Consider the following 25303-nt stretch of genomic DNA (forward strand, 5'->3'; position numbering starts at 1 on the left):
GAGGAAGAGGAGGAGTGGAGGAGGAGGACTGTAAGATCTTTGGTACTCTGAATTTACTGGTTTTCTTGCAGACATCTCATGACCAAACTAGGTAACATCATCAGTGATACAAGGGTATGGAGGAGGAGGAGGGAGGAGGACTGTGACCTCTTTGGTGCTCTCTGAATTTACTGGTTTTCTTGCAGACATCTCATGACCAAACTAGGTAACATGATCAATGCTAAAAGGGAGTGGCGGAGGAGGAAGGATGCTGCAACGGTCTGTAAGTGTGAACTAAACCAATGGTTGTTCTAAGCCAAGAACTTACCTGTTGTAGCCCCTATAAACGGGCTTGAAATCCCAGGACGCCCTCCCTCCCCCCTCCCTGGACTGTTACTCCTTCCTCAGCCACCAGGGGACCCTCCATTCCGAAACAGCTGGAGACAGCGCCACCCCTTGAATCCGGTCCTGGGGAGGGGAATCCCGTTCTCCGCGCCCCGCCCTTCCCACCGCCAGCCAGCCCCACGTCATTTGCAGCATCGATCGCGCTATTCCTGCCCCTTCCTCTATCAGGAAAGAACCGAGCGGCCTGGCATCCGTCGGCGAGTATATACGGGGTCCTCCCCTCGTCCTTCCCCCCACCCTCCATCCCCCCCCCTCCAGGTTATGGGGAAGGGAAAAGACCAGAGCCAGATTCCCACGTGAATTCCCCCGCAGCCCCCAGCTGCAGTTCTGGTCTGGGGCATTTTCCCCGCAGGTCGCTTGTTGGAGAAGCAAGGATCAAGGCGCTGAGATTGCCAGCATCGGGGACGCTTCCCGGCCGGGGGCTGAGATCAGAAAAGGGGCGAGAATGGCCTGCACGCACGCTTGAGTAAACAAACAAGCAAACAAACAAAAACAAACAAACAAACAAACAATAATGGCAGTAAAGAGGTATTAAAAATTAAGTATAAATAAATAAAATAAGTAAAGTTAAGTGTAAATCAGTATAAATAAATAAATAAGCAAATAAATATGTATAAATAAATAAGTATAAATAAATAAGCTAAGTATAAATCAGTATAAATAATAAATAAATAAGCAAATAAGTAAGTAAGTAGGTAAGTAAGCAGGCGTTGGAAAAGTTCCCCCCCTCCCCTCCCCAAGTTGGCAGCGCACAGCTTCCACGTTGCAATCCCCGAGTTGCAAACGTGCTGGGCGGTTTGAACCCAGTGCACCTACCCACCCACCCACCCATGGAAACACACGTATAAACACGCGCGCGCGCTCACACACACACATACGATTATCTCCGAATCCTGGGACTTGTAACACCTGCCCTTGGGAAGCAAGCGTGACTCTCAACAGGTGGAGCTGAGCTCCCCTGCACCTTTCAGGTCGAGCAGCCGGAGACCACTCCCCGAGCTGCTACGCCCCCACCCCACCCCGCTTTGCTGCAAAAGGCAGCGGGGCCAAAGCCAGTGGCCCGGGAAGGTGTGGGGTGGCTGGCTGGCTGGCTGGCTGGCTGAGGGTATCGTTCAGCGGGGACAAAAGTCCACCGCAGGATCCTAGGGCGGTGTTTTCCAAGGAACCTCGCCTGCCTCTGCCCTGCCTGGAGCTTGGCAAGGCGTTCGGGCACGCCTGGCAGCCTTGAGCTACGCGCCCCGGGCGCCCCAGAGCCGGGGCTTCCCTCGGCTCTGGAAGCCGCCGGGAAGGGCCGAGGGAGGCGGCCAGGAGGAGGAGGAGGAGGAGGAGGGGCTGGAGGCGGAACTCCCCCGGGGAAGGGAAGCCGGTAAGAGCCGCTCCGTGAAAGTCCCTCTTAATTCAGCTGAGCGATCGGGGAAGTCCCGATTTCCTTCCTCCAACCAACCTCCCAGGCTGGGCGAAGCGGCTGTCACCGCCGCCGACGCTGCCGCGGACTGGAGAATCGGCTCGAGGGCGCCCCAGGGAGACCCCACCTCTGCCCACCGACCCTCCTGCCGGGAGTGGGGGGGGGAAGCTTCTGCCCAGCCCTTCCCCCCCTCTTTCCCACCCCCCTCCCTCCTCTGAGAAAGCAAGCAAAAGGATGACTTGGCAAAGGCAGAGGCGAGACGGTCGGGAGGCGTTGGACGGGTGACTCCCTTCGCAGGAATCCGGGCAAGAGATCCAACGAGGTGCGGGGAGGGGGGGGAAGAGGGGGAAGAAGCTCGGAAGAGGCATTCGGGACCCCCACCCACTCACCCTCCGCTCCGTTGGTTGCAGCAGATCCGGGAATCCACCGGAGAGGGGCTGCCCGCTGTGGGCTCCCCAGGAAAAGCGCCAACTCTCAGGAGGGTCCGCTAGGGAGCGGGGGCGCATGGTGGCCCCTGGGTCGCCATGGTGGCCTCGAGGGGGTCGTAGTTGGACCACCGAGCCGCGATGCTCGGCGAAGGAGGACACTGCTATCCCGTTCTTCTTTCCATCAGCTGAAAACCGTGCTTCTTTGCTTTGAAGCGGGCAGACTTTTTTGGAAGGGGGGAGAAGTGGGGGGCGATCCGGAGCTGGACAGCGTAAAGAGAGGTCGGCCTTGCAAAGATGGGGGGTTGAGAGGTGGCTGCTCCCCACCCCCCACCCACCCCTACCCCCACCTGCCTCTAGGAGGAGGCGCCTCTTTTCAAAAAAAAAAACAACCTGAAGGAACCTGGGACAGGTAAGCCGTGCGTGGCTCACCTATTTAACAGTAGCAGAGTTGGAAGGTACCTGGGAGGTCATCTAGTCCGACCCCCTCGCTCACGCAGGAGACCTATACGCGGGATTCGAACCGCCTCGACAAGCTCAGCGCCTTAGCCGACGGAGCCACCTAGCCAGGGGCGGTTCACCTCTTTGAACCGAGCATCCAGGAAGATGGCTGGAGAGTTTCCTGTGGACCTGCGCACCTGGCGAAAAGACGGGGGCCAAGACAAGCAACCCCCCTCCTCGCAGGTCGGAGACCCTCCTCGGATTCCTTCGGGCCACCAGGTGCCTCGCTGCGTTTCTTCGGGAGCCACCGTGCTGCGGGAACCCGTCGCCAGAGACGCTCCGATGGGTCAGCCTGACCTCCGGCTGAGGACTCAAGACGCAGCGTCCCCCAGAGGTGGGCTGCAGGAAGACAAAAAACCCGAGATGTATTTACCTCTGAGGAAGCGCCGTTATGCCATGGAAGGGGCAAACGGGGACACGCCGGGACCTCTGGCTGGCAAAGTCCCCAAGACGGAGAGTGGGCAGGAGGGGAACGGTGCCCGGTCACCCCACTGCAATGGCTACCACCCTTGTTATGTCTCCATGCCCTACCCCAGGGTACCAGTATCCTATTATCCAGGTAAGGACCAAGCACCTCTTTAAAATGAAAATCTTCTCTCCTTCCTTCCCTTTTCCCCCCTAATTTTTATCCTGACAGCTTCCTTCTCACTAGCCAGGTATTTCTTCCCCTCCCCCCACATCACACCCAATGCTTTAGGGCAGCTGCTTCATTTTTTTCCTTGGTACCCCTTAGAAACAGCAGACCACACTTCCAATCTCTTTATGTATTTCATGCAATCTATTCTAACCAGACTCTGGGTGGCTTTTAATAAATGCTAGGAAAGTAAAACAATTCGACATATAGGCAAGGACGTGGAACAAGTTCAGCCCAGACTATAAAGAACTATTAAGAGAGAGAGAGACCTTCCTCCACAACCTAGGTTTTTCTTAGTTCCTTTTTACTTAACCTGAGGGGAGGAGGGTTAAGTAAATAAATGAGTGGAGGTGATCTGCTTTAATTATAGCCTCCCCTCCCCAATATTTCCTCCGGAAGATAGGTTGGAGGGAGAGGGGGGAGGAGAGAAGGAGAGGGAGAGAAAGGGAGGAAGAAAGGGGGAGAGACAGAGAGAGGGAGGGGAAGAGAGAGAGGGAGAGGAAGAGAGGAAGAAAGGGGGAGAGGGAGAGAGGGAGGGGAGAGAGGAGAGAAAGAGGGGAGAGACAGAGGGAGGCGGTGGAGAGAAAGGGGAGGGGAGGAAAGAAGGGAGAGATGAGAGGAAGAGAGCAGGTGGGAGATAGAGAGAAACAGGAGAGAGAGAAAGGGGGGAGAGAGGTGGGAGAAACAGAGAGGGAGGGAGGGAGAAGGGGAGGGGGAGAGACAGTGATAGAGAAAGGGGGAGAAAGGAGAGAGGGTGGGAGACGGAGGGGGAGAGAGAAAGGGGGAGGAAGGGGTGTGAGAGAAGGAGGGAGACAGAGAGGTTGGTAGTGATTGCCCTGTGAAAATGTTTTTTTTTTAAAAAAATGCATTTCTTGTGAGAGAGGTTGCTATGGATCAACCAGCACTTCACAGAGATGCCTCTGGTGTCTCGTGAGCCCACAGCAGTTCCTCAGGCTTCCCCTAAACGACCTCAAGAAAAGCATCTGGCGGTCCTAGACTATCCTCCATTCTCCTTGCCGCTTGCGATGGCCAGATCTCTCCCCCCATGGTCCTTGCTTAGCGACTGCAATCGAGAGCGGCAGCTCTTGTGGCCGAGGGCCGAGGTCGTAAAAGTGAAACGTCCCGTGACCACGCCCAATTTATGACCTGCTGTGGTGATTAAAGCCAGTCACCTGCCATTCTTCAGCATGACGTGAGCAGAAACTTGCAACTTCCTGCTGACTTCCCCATTGCTGAGCCACCCATAAGTTCAAGGACTGGTCATAAAACTACCTTTTCAGCATCAACAGAAGGGGACTATTTGCAGCTCAGGGTTGAACTGTGGAGTCACTGATGCTCTTTGTTTTCTTATAGACGTTTCATGACCCTACTAGGTAACGTCATCAGTCCTAGGAAGGAGTAGGGTTTGCTCTCCGTATATATATGTGGCTCGCTCTGTCCATGTTGGATGTAGTGTTCTTGGGGGTTCCTTAATTAAGCTGTTTTCACACTAAGTCCGGACAGTCGCTAAACAGGGCAGTTGAACAGCCAAACAGTCGCTAAACAGGGCAGTTGTTAACCGAGGACTCCGCGTATTTTTATCCAGGTGCATAGACAGGTATGGTAGATAGTAACGATAGAATTTCCATTCCGCATTACATTGAATATGCCCAACGTAGACACCCCACACTGGTTCAAGAGTTCAGACACCCAAAGGAAATTTTAAATTTAGAGGAACTGGAAGAAGGACCAGGGGCCTCTGGTGGCTCAGGCTGGTAAGACAGTCTGTTATAAACACAGCTGCTTGCAATTACTGCAGGTTCAAGTCCCACCAGGCCCAAGGTTGACTCAGCCTTCCATCCTTTATAAGGTAGGTAAAATGAGGACCCAGATTGTTGGGGGCAATTAAGTTGACTTTGTATATAATATTCAAATGGATGAAGACTATTGCTAACATAGTGTAAGCCGCCCTGAGTCTTCAGAGAAGGGCGGGATATAAATTCAAATAAAAATAAAAAAAGGACATCAACTGTCCTGGGTGGGGGGGCAGTTGAACCAAATCCACATGCAGTTTGGAGGCCTCCGTCCCCTTCTGTGGATACGTTCCTGGCGTTACTTCCCAAGTGAAGCCAAGAGGTGCCTTGACCAAATGAGAAGCTGGTTCCATCTCTGGGTTGAGGGGAATCAAAGATGACCTTAGAAACCTGGCCAGAAACCAGGAGGCTGTGAGTTCTAGTCCCAGCCTTAGGCATGAACCCCAGCTAGATGACTTTGAGTCAATCACCAGAAAATGGTGAGTTCTAGTCCCACCTCAAGCGTGAAAACCAGCTGGGTGACTTTGGGCCAATCACCAGGAGATGGTGAGTTCTAGTCCCACCTTAGGCATGAAAGCTGGCTGAATGACTTTGGGCCAATCACTAGCAGATGGTGAGTTCTAGTCCCACTTTAGGCATGAAAGCTGGCTGAATGACTTTGGGCCAATCACTAGGAGATGGTGAGTTCTAGTCCTTCCTTAGTCATGAAAGCCGGCTGAATGACTTTGGGCCAGATGGTGAGTTCTAGTCCTGCCTCAAACATGAAAGCCAGTTGGGTGACTTTGAGCCAATTCCTCTCTCTCAGCCCAACCAGCCTCACAGGGTTGTTGTTGCAGTCAAAATAGGAGAAGGCAGGTGTTGGATATGTTCCGCACCTTGAGTGATTTATAAAAAAAACAATAAAGGCAGGACGGAAGTAAATAAACAAACAAATGAACTTTGCTTCTTGTTGCAATCTACTCTCGTCTCTTCCTTTCGAATCCTCAGGTCTGGCCAGTCCTTTCTTGAACCCAGAACTCCCTCCCCTTTTGCAACCTTTGACCGGGCCATCACTACTAGGAATCCTGCCTTCTTATTCCTTGATGCCTCCAGCAGAAACTCAGCTGGCTTTGAACATTGCCACGGCAACGCAACAAGATGAAGATGGAGACACGTAAGAGGAGAATTTGTTTGCAGGGGGAAATCCAGAAGGAACTGGGCAGCGAGGAGAGAAGCCCTTAGGTTTAAGTCCTGGAAAACCAAATTTTGTCCAGGAAGGAAGGAAAGGAAGGAAGGAAGGAAGGAAGGAAGGAAGGAAGGAAGGAAGGAAGGAAGGAAGGAAGGAAGGAAGGAAGGAAGGAAGGAAGGAAGGAGATTGATAGATGATAGATGATAGATGATGATTGATAGATGATAGATGATAGATGATGGATAGATGGATAGATGGATAGATGGATAGATGGATAGATGGATGGATGGATAGATGGATGGATGGATGGATGGATGGATGGATGGATGGATGGATGGATGGATAGATAGATAGATAGATGGATAGATAGATGGATAGATAGATAGATACCATGTTTCCCCAAAAGTAAGACCAGGTCTTATATTAATTTTTGCTCCAAAAGAGACATTCGGCCTTATTTTCTGGCTAGGTCTTATTTTGGGGAAAATACGGTGCTAAATGCATCCATCTGGCTGACCATCTTACCTGGGGCTTATTTTTTGGGGTAGGGCTTACATTACGAGCATTACATTACTGAAAAATCATGCTAAGACTTATTTTCCGGTTGGGTCTTATTTTCGGGGAAACAGAAGTGGAAGATGGATGGATGGATGGATACAGATAGAGATTAATAGAATTGGAAGGGACCTTGTAGGTCATCTAGTCCAAGCCCCCACCCAAGCAGGAGACCCTACATCATTTCTGACAGGTGGCTGTCCAGTCTCTTCTTGAAACCTTCCAATGATGAAGCTCCCAGAACTTCTAGGCAAGCTGCTCCATTGGTTGATACAGAGAGAGAGAGGGAGGGAGGGAGGGATGGAGGGACGGAGGGTAAAAATTTCAGGGTTCATGGCCTTACGGGTGAAATTCTGGAGATAAATTTAATAGTAATTGTGCTTTTAGCTGGATAGATATACGGGTAGTCCTTGACTTACAACATTTGTTTAGTGACCTTTCCAACTTTTAATGGCACTGAAAAAGCGACTTGTGATCGGTCCTCACATTTATGACCATCCCAGTTATAGTCGTATGTCGAGGACTACCTGTAATTGGTCTGCAGGGTGAGGGTGATATGCAACCCATTTGTGTGACTATTCACACCTTTACTATCTTCAATAAGGTAGATCTCGATCTAGGACCTCAACTGAGGTCAACGTTTCTGTTCTAACATGAGTTGTGTCCCATTTTACGACCTCTTGTGCCACCGTTGTTAGGCGAGTCAACTTTAATTAAGTTAGTAACTCGGTTGTTAAATGAATCTGGTTGGCTTTGCTGGTCAGAAGGTCACATAAGGGGATCCCATGACTCCGGGACATTGCAACAGTCATAAATACGAGTCGTTTCCAAGCGTCCGAATTTTTGTCATGTAACCGTGGAGATGTTGAAAACGGTCGTAAGTGTGAAAAATGCTCAGAAGTCCCTTTTTTCAGCGCCGTTGTAACTTCGAATGGTGACTAAATGAATAGTTGTAATTCAAGGTCTACCTGCACAGGTAATTCTCGACTTACGATGGATCACTAAGGACCTGTTCACAGTTACAACGAATGCCTGAAAAAAGTTTTTTACGAAGATCCATAGTTCCAACATCTGAGACAAACACACAACCACAATCACACAACTGCGTTTTGGTCACTCGGCAACCGGCTCACATTTACAGTTGTTTGCAGCCCTCCATGATTAGGTAATCGTGATGTTTGCTAGAAACTGGCAAATACTTTTGATTTCCCCAGAGCTAACAATGGGTTTCCTTAACAGCCGTTAAGGAATTCAACGTTACAACCTCTTCAAAAACGGTTGTAAAATCGGGACCCGGTCATGCAATGATCTGCTTTTATGACCGTCAGAACTTGCAATTGTAATCATAGGGCTCCATTACGGTCGTAATTCCAGGACCACAGGTAGTCCTCAACTTACAACAAGCTCACTTAGTGACTGTTCAAAGTTAAAACGGGACTGAAGAAAAAGTGACTTAGGAGCGTTTTTCACATTTACGACCGCGGGGGCATCCACATGGAGACGTGATCAAAATTCAGACGCTTGAAAACTGACTCATACTTACGACGGTCACAGGGATCCCCTTTTTGCGACCTTCCAACCGGCCGAGTCAGTTGGGGGGGGGGGGAAGCCAGATTCCCTGTGAATAATTTGTCAACGGCGGCAGGAGACGTCGTAAAACTGAGGCCAAACTCTCTGAACAAATGTTTCATTTAGCGCCAGACATTTTAAGTCTCCGTTGCGGGTCGTAAGGCGAGGACTAACCTGCTATCTCTCCTGGCCCTTCACATTGAGTGGGCTGCTGTTGGAAACAGCGCGCCGTTTCAGTAAGTTTCAAGCTCTGCCCAACAAGCCAGCTTTGATCTATTTACAAATAAATAACCTGCAAGTTATATCCTCTCTCCGCTTCCTGCTCTGGGCCAAAAGCCACATTCAAAGCCAAGTGGGTTTTTTTAATTTTTTTTCCCCTTACTGCTTCTGCTATTGTCACCCTAAGAACAGTTCCTGCTGCTTTTGAATCAAAGCGAGCTTAAGCTGGAAGGGAAATCCCCTAGTTCTGCTGCAGCTGAATCTGTCTTACACACACACACACACACACACACACACACACACACACAAACACTCACAAACCCGTTCTTCCCTAGCCGGCTGGCATTTTTTTGTTTTTTTTTTCTTCCCCTCCCTGCTACGTAACCCTTGGCAACTTTGCTCCTTTTACAGGAATGGGGCAAAAGGGTGTTGCCTGGCCCCCCTGAAGGCAAGGCAGGAGATCTTCTCTTGCCAACACACACACACACACATACAACACACAACACACCCTTTTTCCTTCTCCTCCTGCCCTGCAGAATTGCAGAGGAAAATCTGGCTGCAAGGGAAGATCTGCAAGGGAAGGTCATCGTTGGCCATGGGAGATGCTTGGCTTGGCTTGGCTGCTCCGGTGACGTTGCGGTGAGGCAGGAAGCAAAGGTCACAGGCGAAAGCCGGTGGTTCTTACTGGAAGGCTTTGCCTGGGGAGCCCTTCCCACTGCTGTGCCCTGCCGGCAGAAGACGGTTTCGCTTTATTGTAAACGGAGTGCCGGAGAGCTTTTGTGAAATCACACGATGCGGCATGCATGACCTTGGGAGAGAGAGAGAGCGCTGTCCCACGCCCGGAAGTGTGGTTGGGGCCCTGAGGGCAAGGACTCATCTGTGAGCAAAACACATTTCAAAGGAGGAGGAGGAGGGAGGAGGAGGAGGGAGGAGGTCCTCTCGTTTGAGCTCCCCTTTGCAAAAGGAGGCGAGTTTTTGACAGCTGTCTCAGCAGGCGAGAAACCCCAGGACAGTGTTTTTCAACCTCAGCGCTTATAGAGACGTCGTCGTTGACTCCCAGAATTCCCCAGCTAGCAAGTCAGTCCCCATGTCTTAAAAGCGTGATGACTGGGGAAATTATGGGAGTTGAAGTCAACACGTCTTAAGAGCATGGTGATTAGGGAATTCTGGGAGTTGAAGTCCATGTGTTTAAAAGATGGCGGCTAGCTAGGGAATTCTGGGAGTTGAAGTCCACACATATTAAAGCATGGTGATTTAAGGAATTCTGGAAGATGAAGTCCATATCTCAGCATTCCTGTCTGCTTGCCTGCCTCCATCCATCTATCCATCTATCCATCCATCCATCCATCCAATCAGTGGTGGGATTTAAGTAATTTAACAACCGGTTCTCTGCCCTCATGATTTCTTCCAACAACCAGTTTGCCAAACTGCTCAGAAAGTTAACAACCGGTTTGCCTGAAGTGGTGTGAACTGGCTGAATCCCACCACTGCATCCAATCTATCGTCCATCCCTCCATCCATTCATCCCTCCATCCATCCATCTATCCATCTATCTATGTCTGTTGTTTGTCTATCATCTATCTATCACCTAATCAAGGAACCACCCCCACTGACACTAAACAGGGCAAGCCACTAGTACATAAACAGAGCAAGCCCCACTCCTTTCTAGCACGGATGATGTTACCTAATTGGGTGACGAGATGTCTGCAAGAAAACCATCAAGCTCAGAGAGCACCGAGGACCCCTCCCATTAGGTGAATGTCTAAAGATCTTGAGGAGGGTCACTGAAAATGTCCTTTGCTGTCTTGTAGGCCACTCCACATTGCTGTAGCTCAGGGGAACCTGCTGGCTGCTCAGCATCTGGTGATTCTTTTCCACCATGGACAGCGGGAGCTGGATATTTTCAACAACCTACGACAGGTTAGTGCAACACAAGAGGAGAACCATTGTGTAGGATGCGCCCTTTACAAAGGGATGAGTTGGCTCAGTGAGGGTACAAGTGACAAAAAAGGGAGGGTGTTTTTCTAATCTCAGCCTCCAGTGTCAGGGAGTTTCTGGGCAGCTTTTTTTAATCTTCTACGGTTAAGATTGGGGACACGGTAACTCAGTGGCTAAGACACTGAGCTTGTTGATCAGAAGGTCGGCAGTTGAGCGGTTCGAATCCCTAGCGCTGCCTAATGGGGTGAGCTCCCGTGACTTGTCCCAGCTTCTGCCAACCTAGCAGTTCGAAAGCATGTAAAAAATGCAAGTAGAAAAATAGGGGCCACCTTTGGTGGGAAGGGAACAGCGTTCCGTGTGGTGTTGAGTCATGCCGGCCACATGACCGTGGAGACGTCTTCGGACAGCGCTGGCTGTTCAGCTTTGAAACGGGGATGAGCACCACCCCCTAGAGTCGGGAATGACTAGCACAGATGTGCGAGGGGAACCTTTACCTTCACCTTTAAAATTAAGATAGTGCTGTTCTACCACCGGTTCTTCATTCTTCGGTGGGAGGGGATATTTTGAACCTGGGATTTTCTTGCACGGAAAACACTGTTGCATGCATCAGCAACCCTTCTTGGTCTAGGGAGGAAGGGCTCCTCAAAGTACATGACCCAAACAGAAAGCCGCTGGCATTGATTTAAATAAAAACAACAGGGTTCTAGCCCTTAAGCCCGAGAAGATAGGCTTGAATGCAGAGAAGCAGAGTGGCAGCTGAAGGAGATTTCTATTGTGGGGTGAGGCTTTGGCATACCGCTCGTTTCCTGGTGGTGCCCCACCCTTCAAGGAAAAGTTGCGTCATCGCTTGTAGGTAAATTGAAGCCAGTGGGCTGAATTTCTGTAACACAGCGAGGGCGGGGATTTTGCTTCCTCTGGCGCAGGGTGGTGTTTTTTCAAAACGGGAACTGGGAACCAGTGCGAGTAAGAAACTGGGACGTTGTCGGAGCAGGTAGAGGCGAGACTGGTGGGGGCTTGTCAGAAGGAGGCCCAATCTGGAAATAAAGAAGGAATTTCCTGATAATGAGAATTATTAAGCAGCCGAACGACAAAGAAAAGGATTTGTCCAGGATGGGATACAGGTAGTCCTTGACTTACAACAGTTCGTTTAGTGACCATTCAGCGGCCCTGTAAAAAGCGACCTATGACCGTTTTTCACACTTAACAACCATTAGTAGCATCCCCATGGTCACGGGATCAAAATTCAGGGCCTTGGCAACTGACTCGTACCTATGGCGGTTGCAATGTCTTGGGGGGGGTTGGCGGGGGGGGTCACGTGATCCCCTTTTGTGTCCTTCTGACGAGCTGAGTCAATCTGATTCACTTAACAACTGTGTTGCTTACGCGACGAGTGCCGTGAACTTAACTGTCGGCAAGAAAAGCCGTACACAACGGGAGGAAACTCACGTCGTGATCGCGTCACTTAACGGCAGAAATGTTGGGGTTCGGTTGCGGTCGTAAGTTGAGGACTACCTGCAATGGGGCAGGGGTTGGAATAGAAGACCTCCAAGGCCCCTTCCAGCTCAATCATTGTGCGGTTCTCTGACTGAGAGAGGGAAATCGGTTCTACACAAGTGACAGTTGATATTGTCAAAGGAGGAGCTGAGTAGGAATTATGATTTCACCAGCAGAACTCGGTTGGTTGGGCAGGAAAGAGGCGGTTCTAGAGCAGATAGACTTGACTTACTCGACCATGCCTGGAGCCTTGATTGCCTCTTTGCGACCGCCATTTTGATTTCTTTGACTTTTCCATGGAGCTTTGGTTGCCTCATTGCGACCGCCATTTTGACTTCTTTGACCTCTTCCCTGGAGCTTTGGTTGCCTCATTGCGACCGCCATTTTGACTTCTTTGACCTTTCCCTGGAGCTTTGGTTGCCTCATTGCGACCGCCATTTTGATTTCTTTCACCCTTCCCTGGAGCTTTGGTTGCCTCATTGCGACCGCCATTTTGACTTCTTTGACCCCTTCCCTGGAGCTTTGGTTGCCTCCCTGTAACTGCCATCTTCACATGCCCTGAGTTTCGATTGCCTCATTGCGACCGCCATCTTGACTTCTTTGACCCTGCCCTTGCTACTTCAATTGCAATCTTTGCCATCCCTCTTCTTGACTTTTTGGACCGGACAGAGAGTAGAGATTGTTGGCTTAGTTCCTGGCAACCATTTGGGCTCTGCGCTCCCCACCCCCACTCCCCCCCATTCCTCTCCACCCCTGGGACTTTCCCTTGATCTGCTGGTGGCAAAAAACTCAAGAGTCACTTCCTTAAACTATTGCTCAAGAGAACTTGCTTCACGGTCAGCGAAGCACCGAACCAGCAGCGAGACAGGAGGAAATTGGGGTCAGAGCTCGCGGCTTTGTTCTGACGTCTTCGTTTGGAGCATCGAACAACAGGGTTGGAAGGGACCTCGGAGGTCGTCTAGTCCAACCCCTTGCTCAAGCAAGAGGTTCTAATCTACCTCATTCCTTTATGCATTATACCAGCGGTTCTCAACCGAAATAATCACATTTCTTCAAGCCTTCGTGATGACTTCATGTCGTCGTCCCGCCCAGAGGTCCACAGACCACTGGCTCCTCCATTATCTATTTATTTTTTATTTTATTTATTTTGTCACAACATCATATAAAAAGATTATATAGTATATAAACATATATATGAGTAAATATTAGGAGGTATAAGCATATATATATATATATATATAGGAAGAAGAAAAGAAAAACAATAGGATAGGAACGGTAGGCACGTTTGTGTGCTTATGCACGCCCCTTATGGTCCTCTTAGGAATGGGGTGAGGTCAATAGTAGAAAGTTTTTGGTTAAAGCTTTTAGGATTATGGGAAGAGACCACAGAGTCAGGTAAAGTATTCCAAGCACTGATGATTCTGCTACAGAAGTCATATTTTCTGCAATCTAGATTAAAGTGGTTAACATTAAGTTTAAATCTATTGGTTGCTCTTGTATTATTGCAATTAAAGCTGAAGTAGTCTTTAACAGGAAGGACATTACAATAGATGATTCTATGATGATTCTATTTGTGCTGTGTTCGGGTAAAGCTGTTCAAAGTAGAATAATTTGAGGCTGGTCGCTGAGTTGAGATGAATGATGTATTGATTTGTTTTCTTGGCCACCCACGGGGAAGTGTCCTCTCCTGACATCAAAGGTCAAAGGCCGACTCATCCTTTCCAGCTTCTTTGAAGTTCTACTTTCACTTTCTGAGAGTAAATCGTAGGGAATCCCGTGGCTTGCACAGTTCTGATCTTTTGGAGGTGTTCCTCAACAGTAGAGATTCTCAGTCATCCAGGTCAATGGTTGCTTTTTCTGGAGGCAACTGGACTTTCTGGGTTTTTTTTCTTTTGAAGACGTTTCGCTTCTCATCCAAGAAGCTTCTTCGGCTCTTACAGGATAGTAGGGAATGGAAGGGTTTATATTCCTTGCGGACAGCTGGTCATTTGCACGTCTGTAGAGATTCTCAGTCATCCAGGTCAATGGTTGCTTTTTCTGGAGGCAACTGGACTTCCTTGTTTTTTTCTTTTGAAGACGTTTTGCTTCTCATCCAAGAAGCTTCTTCAGCTTTGATTGGATGGTAGTGGGGAATGGAAGGGTTTATACTCTTTGCAGACAACTGGTCATTTGCATCATTTTAGAGGGTCGTTGAGGCCACTTGGAGGTTTATCTGTGTCTTCAGGGTCAGCTGAGTAGTGCAAACGGTTCCTGTACTCTGCCATTTTTTCCTCTGCAAATCGATTCCTGCTCCCACACCATTCAAAGGGTGTTCCTCCCAAATTGTATAGCTCAGGGGTGTCCAAACTTGGCAACTTTAAGACTTGTGGGCTCCAACTCCCAGAATTCCGGAGTTGAAGTCCACAAGTCTTAAAGTTGCCAGGTTTGGACAGCTCTGGTATAGCTAAAAGTCTTTAAGAGATTGTCAGTCATCCAGGTCAGGGGTCTCCAACCTTGGTCCCTTTAAGACTTGTGGACTTCAACTCCCAGCGTTCCTCAGCCAGCTTTGCTGGCTGAGGAACGCTGGGAGTTGAAGTCCACAAGTCTTAAAGGACCGAGGTTGAGACCCTGGACTAGATGACCTCCAAGCTTTGCTGGTTGAGGGACTCTGGGAGTTGAAGTCCACAAGTCTTAAAGGGACCAAGGTTGGAGAGCCCTGGACTAGATGACCTCCAAGCTTTGCTGGCTGAGGGACTCTCAGAATTGAAGTCAAGTCTTAAAGGGACCAAGGTTGGAGACCCCTGGACTAGATGACCTCCAAGCTTTGCTGGCTGAGGGACTCTGGGAGTTGAAGTCCACAAGTCTTAAAGGGACCAAGGTTGGAGAGCCCTGGACTAGATGACCTCCAAGCTTTGCTGGCTGAGGGACTCTGGGAGTTGAAGTCCACAAGTCTTAAAGGGACCAAGGTTGGAGAGCCCTGGACTAGATGACCTCCAAGCTTTGCTGGCTGAGGGACTCTGGGAGTTGAAGTCCACAAGTCTTAAAGGGACCGAGGTTGGAGACCCCTGGGCTAGATGACCTCCAAGCTTTGCTGGCTGAGGGACTCTGGGAGTTGAAGTCCACAAGTCTTAAAGGGACCGAGGTTGGAGACCCCTGGGCTAGATGACCTCCAAGCTTTGCTGGCTGAGGGACTCTGGGAGTTGAAGTCCACAAGTCTTCAAGGGACCAAGGTTGGAGAGCCCTGGACTAGATGACCTCCAAGCTTTGCTGGCTGAGGGACTCTGGGAGTTGAAGTCCACAAGTCTTAAAGGGACCAAGGTTGGAGAGCCCTGGACTAGATGACCTCCAAGCTTTGCTGGCTGAGGGACTCTGGGAGTTGAAGTCCACAAGTCTTAAAGGGACCAAGGTTGGAGAGCCCTGGACTAGATGACCTCCAAGCTTTGCTGGCTGAGGGACTCTGGGAGTTGAAGTCCACAAGTCTTAAAGGGACCAAGGTTGGAGAGCCCTGGACTAGATGACCTCCAAGCTTTGCTGGCTGAGGGACTCTGGGAGTTGAAGTCCACAAGTCTTAAAGGGACCAAGGTTGAAGACCCCTGATCAAGGTCATGGTTGTCCCACTGAAAAAGTAGACAACTGGACTTTCTTAGGTTTTTTTTTTCTTTTGAGTGTCCCTCAACCTTTACAACTTTGAGATGTATGGACTCCAACTCCCAGAATTCCCCAGCTAGCCAGGGGGAAGTAGAGAAATTGACCCTGTGTTTTGATAGCCTGTTTCCCCACTCTTAACTCCTACCTTAAAATGATGTCCAGTAAAGTATGACTCCTAAGCAGCACATGGCCTCTGGGTTTGGAAACAAACTATCATCGGTCCTCATTTAGTGACCATCTCCTTCGGCAACTGTTCTAACGGTGAGGAAGAAAATATCTCTGCAACCAATCCTTGCATTTACAACTTTCCCGGGTCTGTCAGAGCAAAAGAAAGCTGAAGTCAGATCCAAAAATTGTGATTTTTGCACTTGGTGGCCGCTCCGTTTAATGACCAAGCGGCTAATTGTGGTCGCTAAGCGAGGACTCCTTGTGTTTTGTTAACGTCTGTAAATGTGTTTATCTGCGGTGGGTTGTGGTTGTTGTTTGGTTGATGGTTTTAATGGTTGTTTCGATGCTTTTATGTTGTGAGCCGCCCAGAGTCACTGGATACAAGATGGGTGGCAAGTAAAACTTCATTTATTTCACAAATTTCATTTATTTTCAGTAATTTTTTTTTTATTTGCATTTATATCCCGCCCTTCTCCGAAGACTCAGGGCGGCTTACACTATGTCAAGCAATAGTCTTCATCCATTTGTATATTATATACAAAGTCAACTTATTGCCCCCAACAATCTGGGTCCTCATTTTACCTATCTTATAAAGGATGGAAGGCTGAGTCAACCTTGGGCCTGGTGGGACTTGAACCTGCAGTAATTGCAAGCAGCTGCTGTTAATAACAGACTGTCTTAGCAGTCTGAGCCACTCAAGGAATGCATGATTGGAATGAATACAATTTTGTTTGCAAAGGCAAGCTGTGCCGTCCTATCAGAAGTCTGCCTGCATTTCCTGCAAACTGGCGAGCTTACTGGGAAGTGGGGGGGGAGAGGGCAGCCTGTCCCCACATGGGTCTCATTCCACCCCACCCACCCCCCGCCATCATTTCCTTCTCTGTTTCTTATAAACCATGCTTTGGACCCAGTCCCCCCCTTCTCCCCGCCTTTTCTGAGAAACCTCCGGCTGCATGAAAGCAAGCAGGTGTAAGAGATGTGGTTTGATCACGGGGACTCAGCCGATTGGTTTCCTCTGAATTGGGTGAGTAAGAGCCGTTGAGATGAAGCTGGAGTGCCGGGCAACGGCATGGCCGTGGTTCCAAGGAAGAGCAACAAGGATAGTGGGTTTCTGCCTTGTGGGCATCTCGGTTTGTTGTGTGTTGAGACTTCCTCTGCAAACTGGTGCCATTACCCAGAAATGACCCGCCGGTAGCCCAGCCGGCCCATTTCTCCGCCCATCAAGCGTGGCGAGACGCTGTGCATGAAAATGTCTGTTCCTGCAGCGGAAACCTTATTTATTTATTTATTTATTTATTTATTATTCTAATTTATATACCGCCCTTCTTCCGAAGGACTCAGGGCGTTTTACAGCCAAATAAACCTTGAATTCTGCATGTTCAATTTAGGGCTTGAATTTAGATTTAGATTTTTTATTTTTTATTATGGCCACCCATCTTGCACTTTTTCTCTTTTTAAAATTTCTTTCTTTACTTTTTTTCTTACATATGTTATATTAGTTTGCATCCTTTTTTTTAAATTCGGTTTAAAAGTTTTAATAAAAATTCTAGACGGGTCTGGGTGTATCGAGGTGCATCTGGTGTGTGTGTAAATAAACCCTTTACAGAAAAACCCAGGCGCTTTAATTGAACATTGTAAATTTAGCAGCCATTAAGGCACCAGACTAGAAAGTGGAAGATTGTGAGTTCTAGTTCTGCCTTAAGCCTGAAAACCATATGGGTGACTTTGGCCCGATCATCAGCAGATGGTGAGTTCTAGTCCCACTTTATGCATGAAAGCTGGTTGGGTGACTTTGGGCCAATAATCAGGAGACGGTGAATTCTAGTCCTGCCGTATACATGAAAAAGCCAGCTGGGTGACTTTGGGCCAGTCCCTTTCTCTCAGCCCAACCCACCTCACAGGGTTGTTGTTTTGGGGGAAATAGAAGGGAGGAAGTTGGATTGGATATGTTCCCCACTTTGAGTTAATTTTAGAAATAATAAAGATAGGAGATAGATAGATAGATAGATAGATAGATAGATAGATAGATAGATAGATAGATAGATAGATAGATAGATAGATGGATGATAGGAAAGAAAGAAGGAAGGAAGGAAGGAAGGAGGGAAGGAAGGAAGGAAGGAAGGAAGGAAAGAAGGAAGGAGGGAGAGAGGGAGGAAGGAAGGAAGGAGGGAGGGAAGGAGGGAGGGAGGAGGAAGGAAGGAAGGAAGGAGGGAGGGTGGGAGGGAGGAGGGAGGAAGGAAGGAAGGAAGGAGGAAGGAGGGAGGAGGAGGAGGAAGGAAGGAAGGAAGAAGGAAGGAGGGAGGAAGGAGGAAGGAAGGAAGGAGGGAGGAGAGAGGAAGGAAGGAAGGAAGGAGGGAGGGAAGGAGGGAGGGAGGAGGAAGGAAGGAAGGAAGGAAGGAAGGAAGGAAGAAGGAGGGAGGGAGGGAGGAGGAAGGAAGGAAGAAGGAAGGAGGGAGGGAAGGAAGGAAGGAAGGAAGGAAGGAAGGAAGGAAGGAAGGAAGGAAGGAAGGAAGGAGGGAGGGAGGGAGGGAAGGAAGGAAGGAAGGAAGGAAATGTCCATGTATTCCCTGGCAGTGATCAGCCCCTTTTCCTTCCCCTATTTCCAGACCCCTTTACATTTGGCGGTCATCGTAGCTCAGCCTTCCCTGGTGAAACTCCTGCTGTCCCATGGCGCATCTCCCATGGTGCTGGACCGGCATGGACAAACCGCTCTGCATCTGGCTTGCGAACACAGCAGCCTCCGTTGCCTGCAGGAGTTGCTGGAGGGAAGTCCCGCCACACTGGATCTGGAGGCCCGGAATTTCGAAGGTGAACACGGAGGCCTAATAGGTTGACCTGATGAAATAAGATAATTCAAAAATTCCAGACCATTTAAGTGTTTGCAGCAGAGTCCTCGACTTACAACCATTCCTTTACTGACCGTTCGAAACGGTACCGAAAGAAGGGGACTTTATGACCAGTCTTCACACTTAACAACCGTCGTAGCATTCCCCCGTAGTCACGCGATCCAAATTTGGGCGCGTGTATGTATAACAATTGCAGCATCATTACGTCATGGGTTTGCCATTTGCGGCCTTCCCAGCCAAGTCAGTTGGGGGAACGCCTTATTCACTTAACGACCATGTGATTCGCTTTACGACAGCGGCAAAAAAAAAGGTCGCAAAATAGTGTGTGACTCACTCAACAACCGCCTTGCTTAGCAATTGAAATTCGAGTCCCATTTGCGGTAAGTCAAGTCGAGTCCCATTTGCAGTAAGTCAACTTTACGGTCTTCATGTTAGCTGGGAAACAATCACCGCGAGGTTTTGTACCCAGAATATGATATTCAAAATTATTCCTTGGGAATAATATCGAAACCCTACAAACTAGTCACTCTTTATTTTTCCGTTACGTGATTACAGGTAGACCTCGACTTACAACAGTTCATTAAGTGACCGTTCAAAGCTACAACAGCACTAAAAAAAGTAACATGACCATTTTTCACAAGACGGCTGTAGCATCCCCATGATCACGTGATCAAAACTCACTGCTTGGCAACCGACTCATATTTATGACGGTTGCTGCATCCCGGGATCATATAATCCCCTTTTGCGACCTTCGGACAAACTAAATCAACAGGGAAGGCCGCTTCACTTAACAACCGTCTTCCTAACTTCACAACTGCAGTGATTCGTTTAACAACTGTAGCCAGAAAGGTTTTAAAATGGAGTCACTTAACTGTCTCACTTAGCAACAGCAATTTTGGGCTTATTTACGGTCGTGGGCTACCTGCATTTGGAATCATTGACAAAAATGACAAAATGACAAGAACTGTTGTTGTTGTTGTTTTGTTTGTTTTGGAAATGTCGCTATTGTGTTCCCCTTTTTTGTCTTTGACTAGGTTTTACCCCGTTGCATTTAGCTGTTGCATCTTGTAGCCGGGACATCGTTCTTGCTTTGCTGGATCACGGGGCAGATGTAGATGCTGTGGTAAGCACGGAGTTCAAGAGGATATTGTCAAACGCCCGGGAAATTGGGAGATTCAGGCAGTATAAAGATTTATTGCAAGCTTTTTTTTTTATTTGAATTTATATCCCGCCCTTCTCCAAAGACTCAGGGCGGCTTACACTGTGTCAAGCAATAGTCTTCATCCATTTGTATATTATATACAAAGTCAACTTTTATTGCCCCCCCAACAATCTGGGTCCTCATTTTACCTACCTTATAAAAGGATGGAAGGCTGAGTCGACCTTGGGCCTGGTGGGGCTTGAACTTGCAGTAATTGCAAGCAGCTGTGTTAATAACAGACAGACTTAGTCTGCTGGGCCACCAGAGGCTTAAACTGTCTACAAGAATCCGGCCAACTAGCCGTTAAGGGAAAAGAGCGGGAGATAAGAGAGGCATTCAAGGTGGGCTGGACTACGATCTCTTGTGGGTATGCAGGGACTAGAGACTTATGACACGTTTGACTCAGTGGTGAAATCTGAACCGGTTTACTACCGATTCGGTGGCTGCGCATGGGCTCTGCGCGCCAAATGCACACCAGTCGCGCGCCTGCACAGTGCGCACCATGCACCAAATGCAAGGTGTGCCCATGCGCACACACAGTGCATGCCAAAAGCTGGCATGGGAAGGAAGGAAAGTAGAATAGCGCACGATGTAGGGGATGATCAGCTGTGGCATACGATCGTCGGAGCCTTTTTAAAAAACTTTTTTAAAGCACTTTTTAACTGCCTATTCGGGCGAATAGGTAGTAAAAAATGCTATAAAAAAATTAAAAAAAAAAAGATTCCGACGATCCCGCACCACAGCTGTGATCGTCGGAGGCTCTTTTTTTTACATTTTTAATGCCTTTTTTATTACCGATTTGGCCGAATAGGTTGTAAAAAATGCTTTTAAAAGGTTAAAAAAAGGCTCCGACACTCACAGCTGAGCTGCGCAATCATCGGAGCATTTTTTTTTACTTTTAAAAGCATTTTTTTTACTACTTATTCGGCTGAAGAGGTAGTAAAAAAAATGCTTTTAAAAGTAAAAAAAAACTGATGATCACGCGGCTCAGCTGTGATCGTCAGAGCCTTTTTTTACCTTTTAAAAGCATTGTTTTTACAACCGATTCCTACCATTCGAGCGGGAAAAACGAGCGAGCCGGAAAGAAGTTGCAAGCGTGCAAGCGGGTGACCGGCGATTGGGGGCGCATGGGGGGGGCAGGGATTTTTGCTACAGGTTCTCCGAACCATCTGCCGCCATCGCTACCGGATCGGCTGATCCAGTCCAAACCGGGAGCATTTCACCCCCCTAGTTTGACTCCTCCCTCGAGCTCAGATATTGGGTATTATTCCTTTTGATTGTGTGGGAAGGAGGAAATGAACTGGGGAAATTGCATGAAAACTCCACTGATATCTGCATTTGATTGCAACCTATGAATAATGAAAGATGAAATGCAGAGACCTGTTGGTGAACCGTAAAGTTACACGATATTTTTGCATGTATTGTTTTAGTGAAACTCGGGATGGTTAAATGAAACTCGGGAGGTGTTGTGATTAATGGGAAAGTTTGTTTTACAAAAGTAAACCAAAAGGATTTCAAATGAATAAGCAGAGGAAAGATTCCTTTTTCATTCCGGGAAAGAGGTTGTGGAATAGGATGTTACAATTTTAAACAACTGAATTGCGGAGGATTGGAATTTTAACAAGGGAATGTTTGAGTAGGAGGAGGAAAGGACTTAAGGAGGAAAACAGACCACAAAAAAAGGCCCACAATAGATTCGAGTGGCTGGATTTTGGTGTGATGCCATCTTACCTTGATAATATTTATCAGGGGTTAATGAATTTGCAATGAAGTTAAATCTTTTTCCTTCAAGATTAGCTCTCCGTTTTTCTATTTTGTCTATTGGCAAACCTGCATCTTGCATTAGTGTGCAAGATTGGGAGTTTTCTGTACAACAGAATTGTATTGGAATACAGTAAAATTATTATTTTTCCCATGAGAACTTTACCTGTTTATTGGTTTCCAACAGTGTTCCCCACTCTTTCTACGGGAATTCAGTCTTCAGAATTCTGGATAATTTTTTTTATGAGGAGTTAATGAATTTGAAATAAATCGCTCGTGTGCAAGATTGGGAGTTTGCTGTACAACGGAATTACATTGTAATAGAACAAAAATATTATTTTTCCCATGAGAATTTAAGCCCTCATACGTTGTCTGTTTCAGAGTTATTGGTTTCCAATCGTCTTCCCTACTGTTTATATGGGAATTCAGAATTCAGAGCTAATGTTTCCCAACCTAATGCCAATTCATTAATGTTCCCAACTTAATGCCAATTGTAACCAACCATGATTGACTCCTGTTTTTAGGACATAAAGAGTGGCCGATCGCCGCTACTTCATGCTGTGGAGAACAATAATTTGGATATGGTGGAGTTGCTACTACAGGTAAGGATAGTTTGCCGTTCTTCAGAAAATCCTCTTTTAGCCTCAAATGAGGGGGGAAATGCTCCCGGTTCTGACTAGATCTCACAATCCGGTAGCAATTGTGGCCAGTGGTTCGGCGATCCGGTAGCGATTGCCGAACCACCGGCAACACCTTTCGCCCAGGTGTCATTACTTTCTGGTTTTAACCAGGAAGTAATGTGTTTTTTACCTTCTCTGCATGCGCAGAAGGTTTTGTGCATGCGCAGGTTTTGCGCATGCGCAAAAGGTCTGCGCGCGCATGTGATGCGCGTGAGCGAGGGAAGCGAGCATGCGCGCGTGATGTCTGGACTTCCGTGCCAGTAAGGAAGATAAGTCGATTTCACTCCTGCCTCAAACAATTAAAAAAAAAAAGAAACACAAGAAAAATGCATTGACGACAATTGTTCAATTCCAATAAACAATAGTTTAGCACATGCTAGCTAAAGCAGGCAAAACGGTATTTCTCATACCTGGCCGCTTTAAGCTATGTGGACTTCAATTCCCACAATTCCCCAGCCGGCCATCCTGGAAGTTCAAATCCACACAATTTAAAGTAGTCAAATCTGAGAAAACGCTGACAAACTTCCCACTTCCCCAAACCTTAATTTATTTTGTCATCTGGGTCAAGGAATATGATTATCATATAAACCATGTAGCGATACTGCAACTCAGTAACCATGACTTTAAATGCTGCTTGTTTGTAATAAACCATTGTTAACATTGACCAAGGTTCTCACAGTGTGGCAGAGAAGTTGCAAACCCACTTTTCAGCACAGGAAGGGGTGTTGTAAACCAATCCAGCCTAGAATTGTAAGGACAAGCAAATACAAAATTTAACAAATATTTTCCATTCCATAAGGCCCGTCTTAGCTTTTCATGTCCTCAAATGCCCTGAAATCTATGCAAGCATGCATGCGGAATTAATACAACCTCGATTGTTGTGGATCCTTATAGTGTATTTATGTGTTATGCCCAGGGGTGAAATGCACCCGGTTCAGACCGGATTGTCTGATTCGGTAGCAATGGCGGCCAGTGGTTCGGAGAACCGGTAGCAAAAATCCCTGCCCCCCCCCTTCCCCCCGCATGCCCACCTGAGCCGTGCGATCACCAGAGGTTTTTTTTTACTTTTAAAAGCATTTTTTCTTCAGCCGAAAAAATGCTTTTAAAAGTTAAAAAAAAAAAGCCTCTGATGATCACGCGGCTCAGCTGGGATCGTCAGAACCCTTTCAAAGCATTTTTCTACAACCTCTTCGGCTGAAGAGGCTGTAAAAAAAATGCTTTTAAAAGTAAAAAAAAAAAAGTTGGCCACATCCACATTACCCTCCACACACACACACACACACTATCCACACACACAGAACCGGTAGTAACACATTTTACATTTCACCCCTGGTTGTGCCCATTTTACAGCACGGCGCCAACGTGAACGCCCAATCCTACGGGGGCAATACGGCACTCCACACGGCTAGCGGAAGGGGCCTGCTGGACATGCTGCGTCTTCTGGTGAGGAACGGGGCGGATGGCAGCCTGAAAAATTACCACAACGACACTGCCTTGATGGTAGCAAAGAACAAAAGGGTGAGACGATACTACGGAGTGAATTTGCAGGCGTCCGATTAAAAACTACAGTACAGGGTCACGCGGTCTCCTTTTGCGACCTTCTAACAAACTCTGCGTGGAAGCCAGATTGACTTAACAACTGTGACCAGAAAGGTCACACATTGGTGTAAAACTCGTTTAACAAATGTCTCAGAAATTTTGGGTTCAATTGCGGTCGTATGTCGAGGACTATCTATACTCTGAATGGGATAATGAAACATATTTTATACTGGCTGGGAGCCGATGAAGGAGCCCCCTGCAATGAATTAGAGGCTGCCTTTGACTTACAACAGTTTAGCAGCCTGTTCGAAGTTACAACTGACTGGAAAAAAATGAATTATAACAGTTTTTCGCAATTAGGACCATTACAGTATAGAATAGAATAGAATTTTTTTTTATTAGCCAAGTGTGATTGGACACACAAGGAATTTGTCTTGGTGCATATGCTCTCAGTGTACATAAAAGAAAAGATACGTTCATCAAGGTACGACATTTACAACACAATTGATGGTCAATATATCAATATAAATCATAAGGATTGCCAGCAACAAGTTATAGTCATACAGTCATAAGTGGAAAGAGATTGGTGATGGGAACTATGAAACGATTAATAGTAGTGCAGATTCAGTAAATAGTCTGACAGTGTTGAGGGAATTATTTGTTTAGCAGAGTGATGGCCTTCGGGAAAAAACTGTTCTTGTGTCTAGTTGTTCTGGTGTGCAGTGCTCTATAGCGTCGTTTTGAGGGTAGGGGTTGAAACAGTTTATGTCCAGGATGCGAGTGATCTGCAAATATTTTCACGGCCCTCTTCTTGATTCGTGCAGTATACAGGTCCTCAATGGAAGGCAGGTTGGTAGCAATTGTTTTTTCTGCAGTTCTAATTATCCTCTGAAGTCTGTGTCTGTCTTGTTGGGTTTCAGAACCGAACCAGACAGTTATAGAGGTGCCAATGACAGACTCAATAATTCCTCTGTAGAATTGGATCAGCAGCTCCTTGGGCAGTTTGAGCTTACTGAGTTGGCGCAGAAAGAACATTCTTTGTTGTCCTTTTTTAATGATGTTTTTGATGTTAGCTGTCCATTTGAGATCTTGCGATATGATAGAACCTAGAAATTTGAAGGTTTCTACTGTTGATACTACTGTATCAACAGTAGTATTGATATAGATAGTACTGTAACAGTATTACTACTATTGTTCTACTGTATCCCCACCCACCCCCACCCCATGGTCATGTGATCAAACCCACCCATAGGTCGCTACTACCCGTTCTCCCAAACTGGTCCGAACCAATGGAATACCACCTGCGGACACACCTTGTCCCACAAACTACCACTCCCCCACCCAACTGCCTCTCAAGGCATCTTATGCAGCCAATGTTGCAGAACTGACTGGGGAA

At 47.6% G+C, this 25303-nt stretch overlaps 1 protein-coding gene across 3 annotated transcripts in view; it reads left to right on the forward strand.

Moving 5' to 3' along the window:
- Positions 1-362: 362 nt before the first annotated feature.
- BCL3 (BCL3 transcription coactivator) overlaps positions 363-25303 on the forward strand; it is a 34917-nt gene continuing 9976 nt past the window's right edge. For 2 of the 3 annotated variants that reach the window (XR_009156594.1, XM_058195687.1), the window contains exons 1-7: positions 365-3274; positions 6130-6295; positions 10465-10573; positions 18487-18688; positions 19761-19849; positions 22213-22290; positions 23719-23886. Coding sequence is in view for 2 of the 3 variants with exons in the window: in XM_058195687.1 (XP_058051670.1) it covers positions 2821-3274; positions 6130-6295; positions 10465-10573; positions 18487-18688; positions 19761-19849; positions 22213-22290; positions 23719-23886 (1266 nt within the window). In the remaining variant the exon portion in view is untranslated. Of the gene's footprint in view, positions 3275-6129; positions 6296-10464; positions 10574-18486; positions 18689-19760; positions 19850-22212; positions 22291-23718; positions 23887-25303 lie in introns of all 3 variants that reach the window. The other variant, XM_058195688.1, reaches the window with a different exon arrangement.

This window comes from Ahaetulla prasina, chromosome 10 (genome assembly GCF_028640845.1).
Source record: "Ahaetulla prasina isolate Xishuangbanna chromosome 10, ASM2864084v1, whole genome shotgun sequence".
Classification (NCBI taxonomy): domain Eukaryota; kingdom Metazoa; phylum Chordata; class Lepidosauria; order Squamata; family Colubridae; genus Ahaetulla; species Ahaetulla prasina.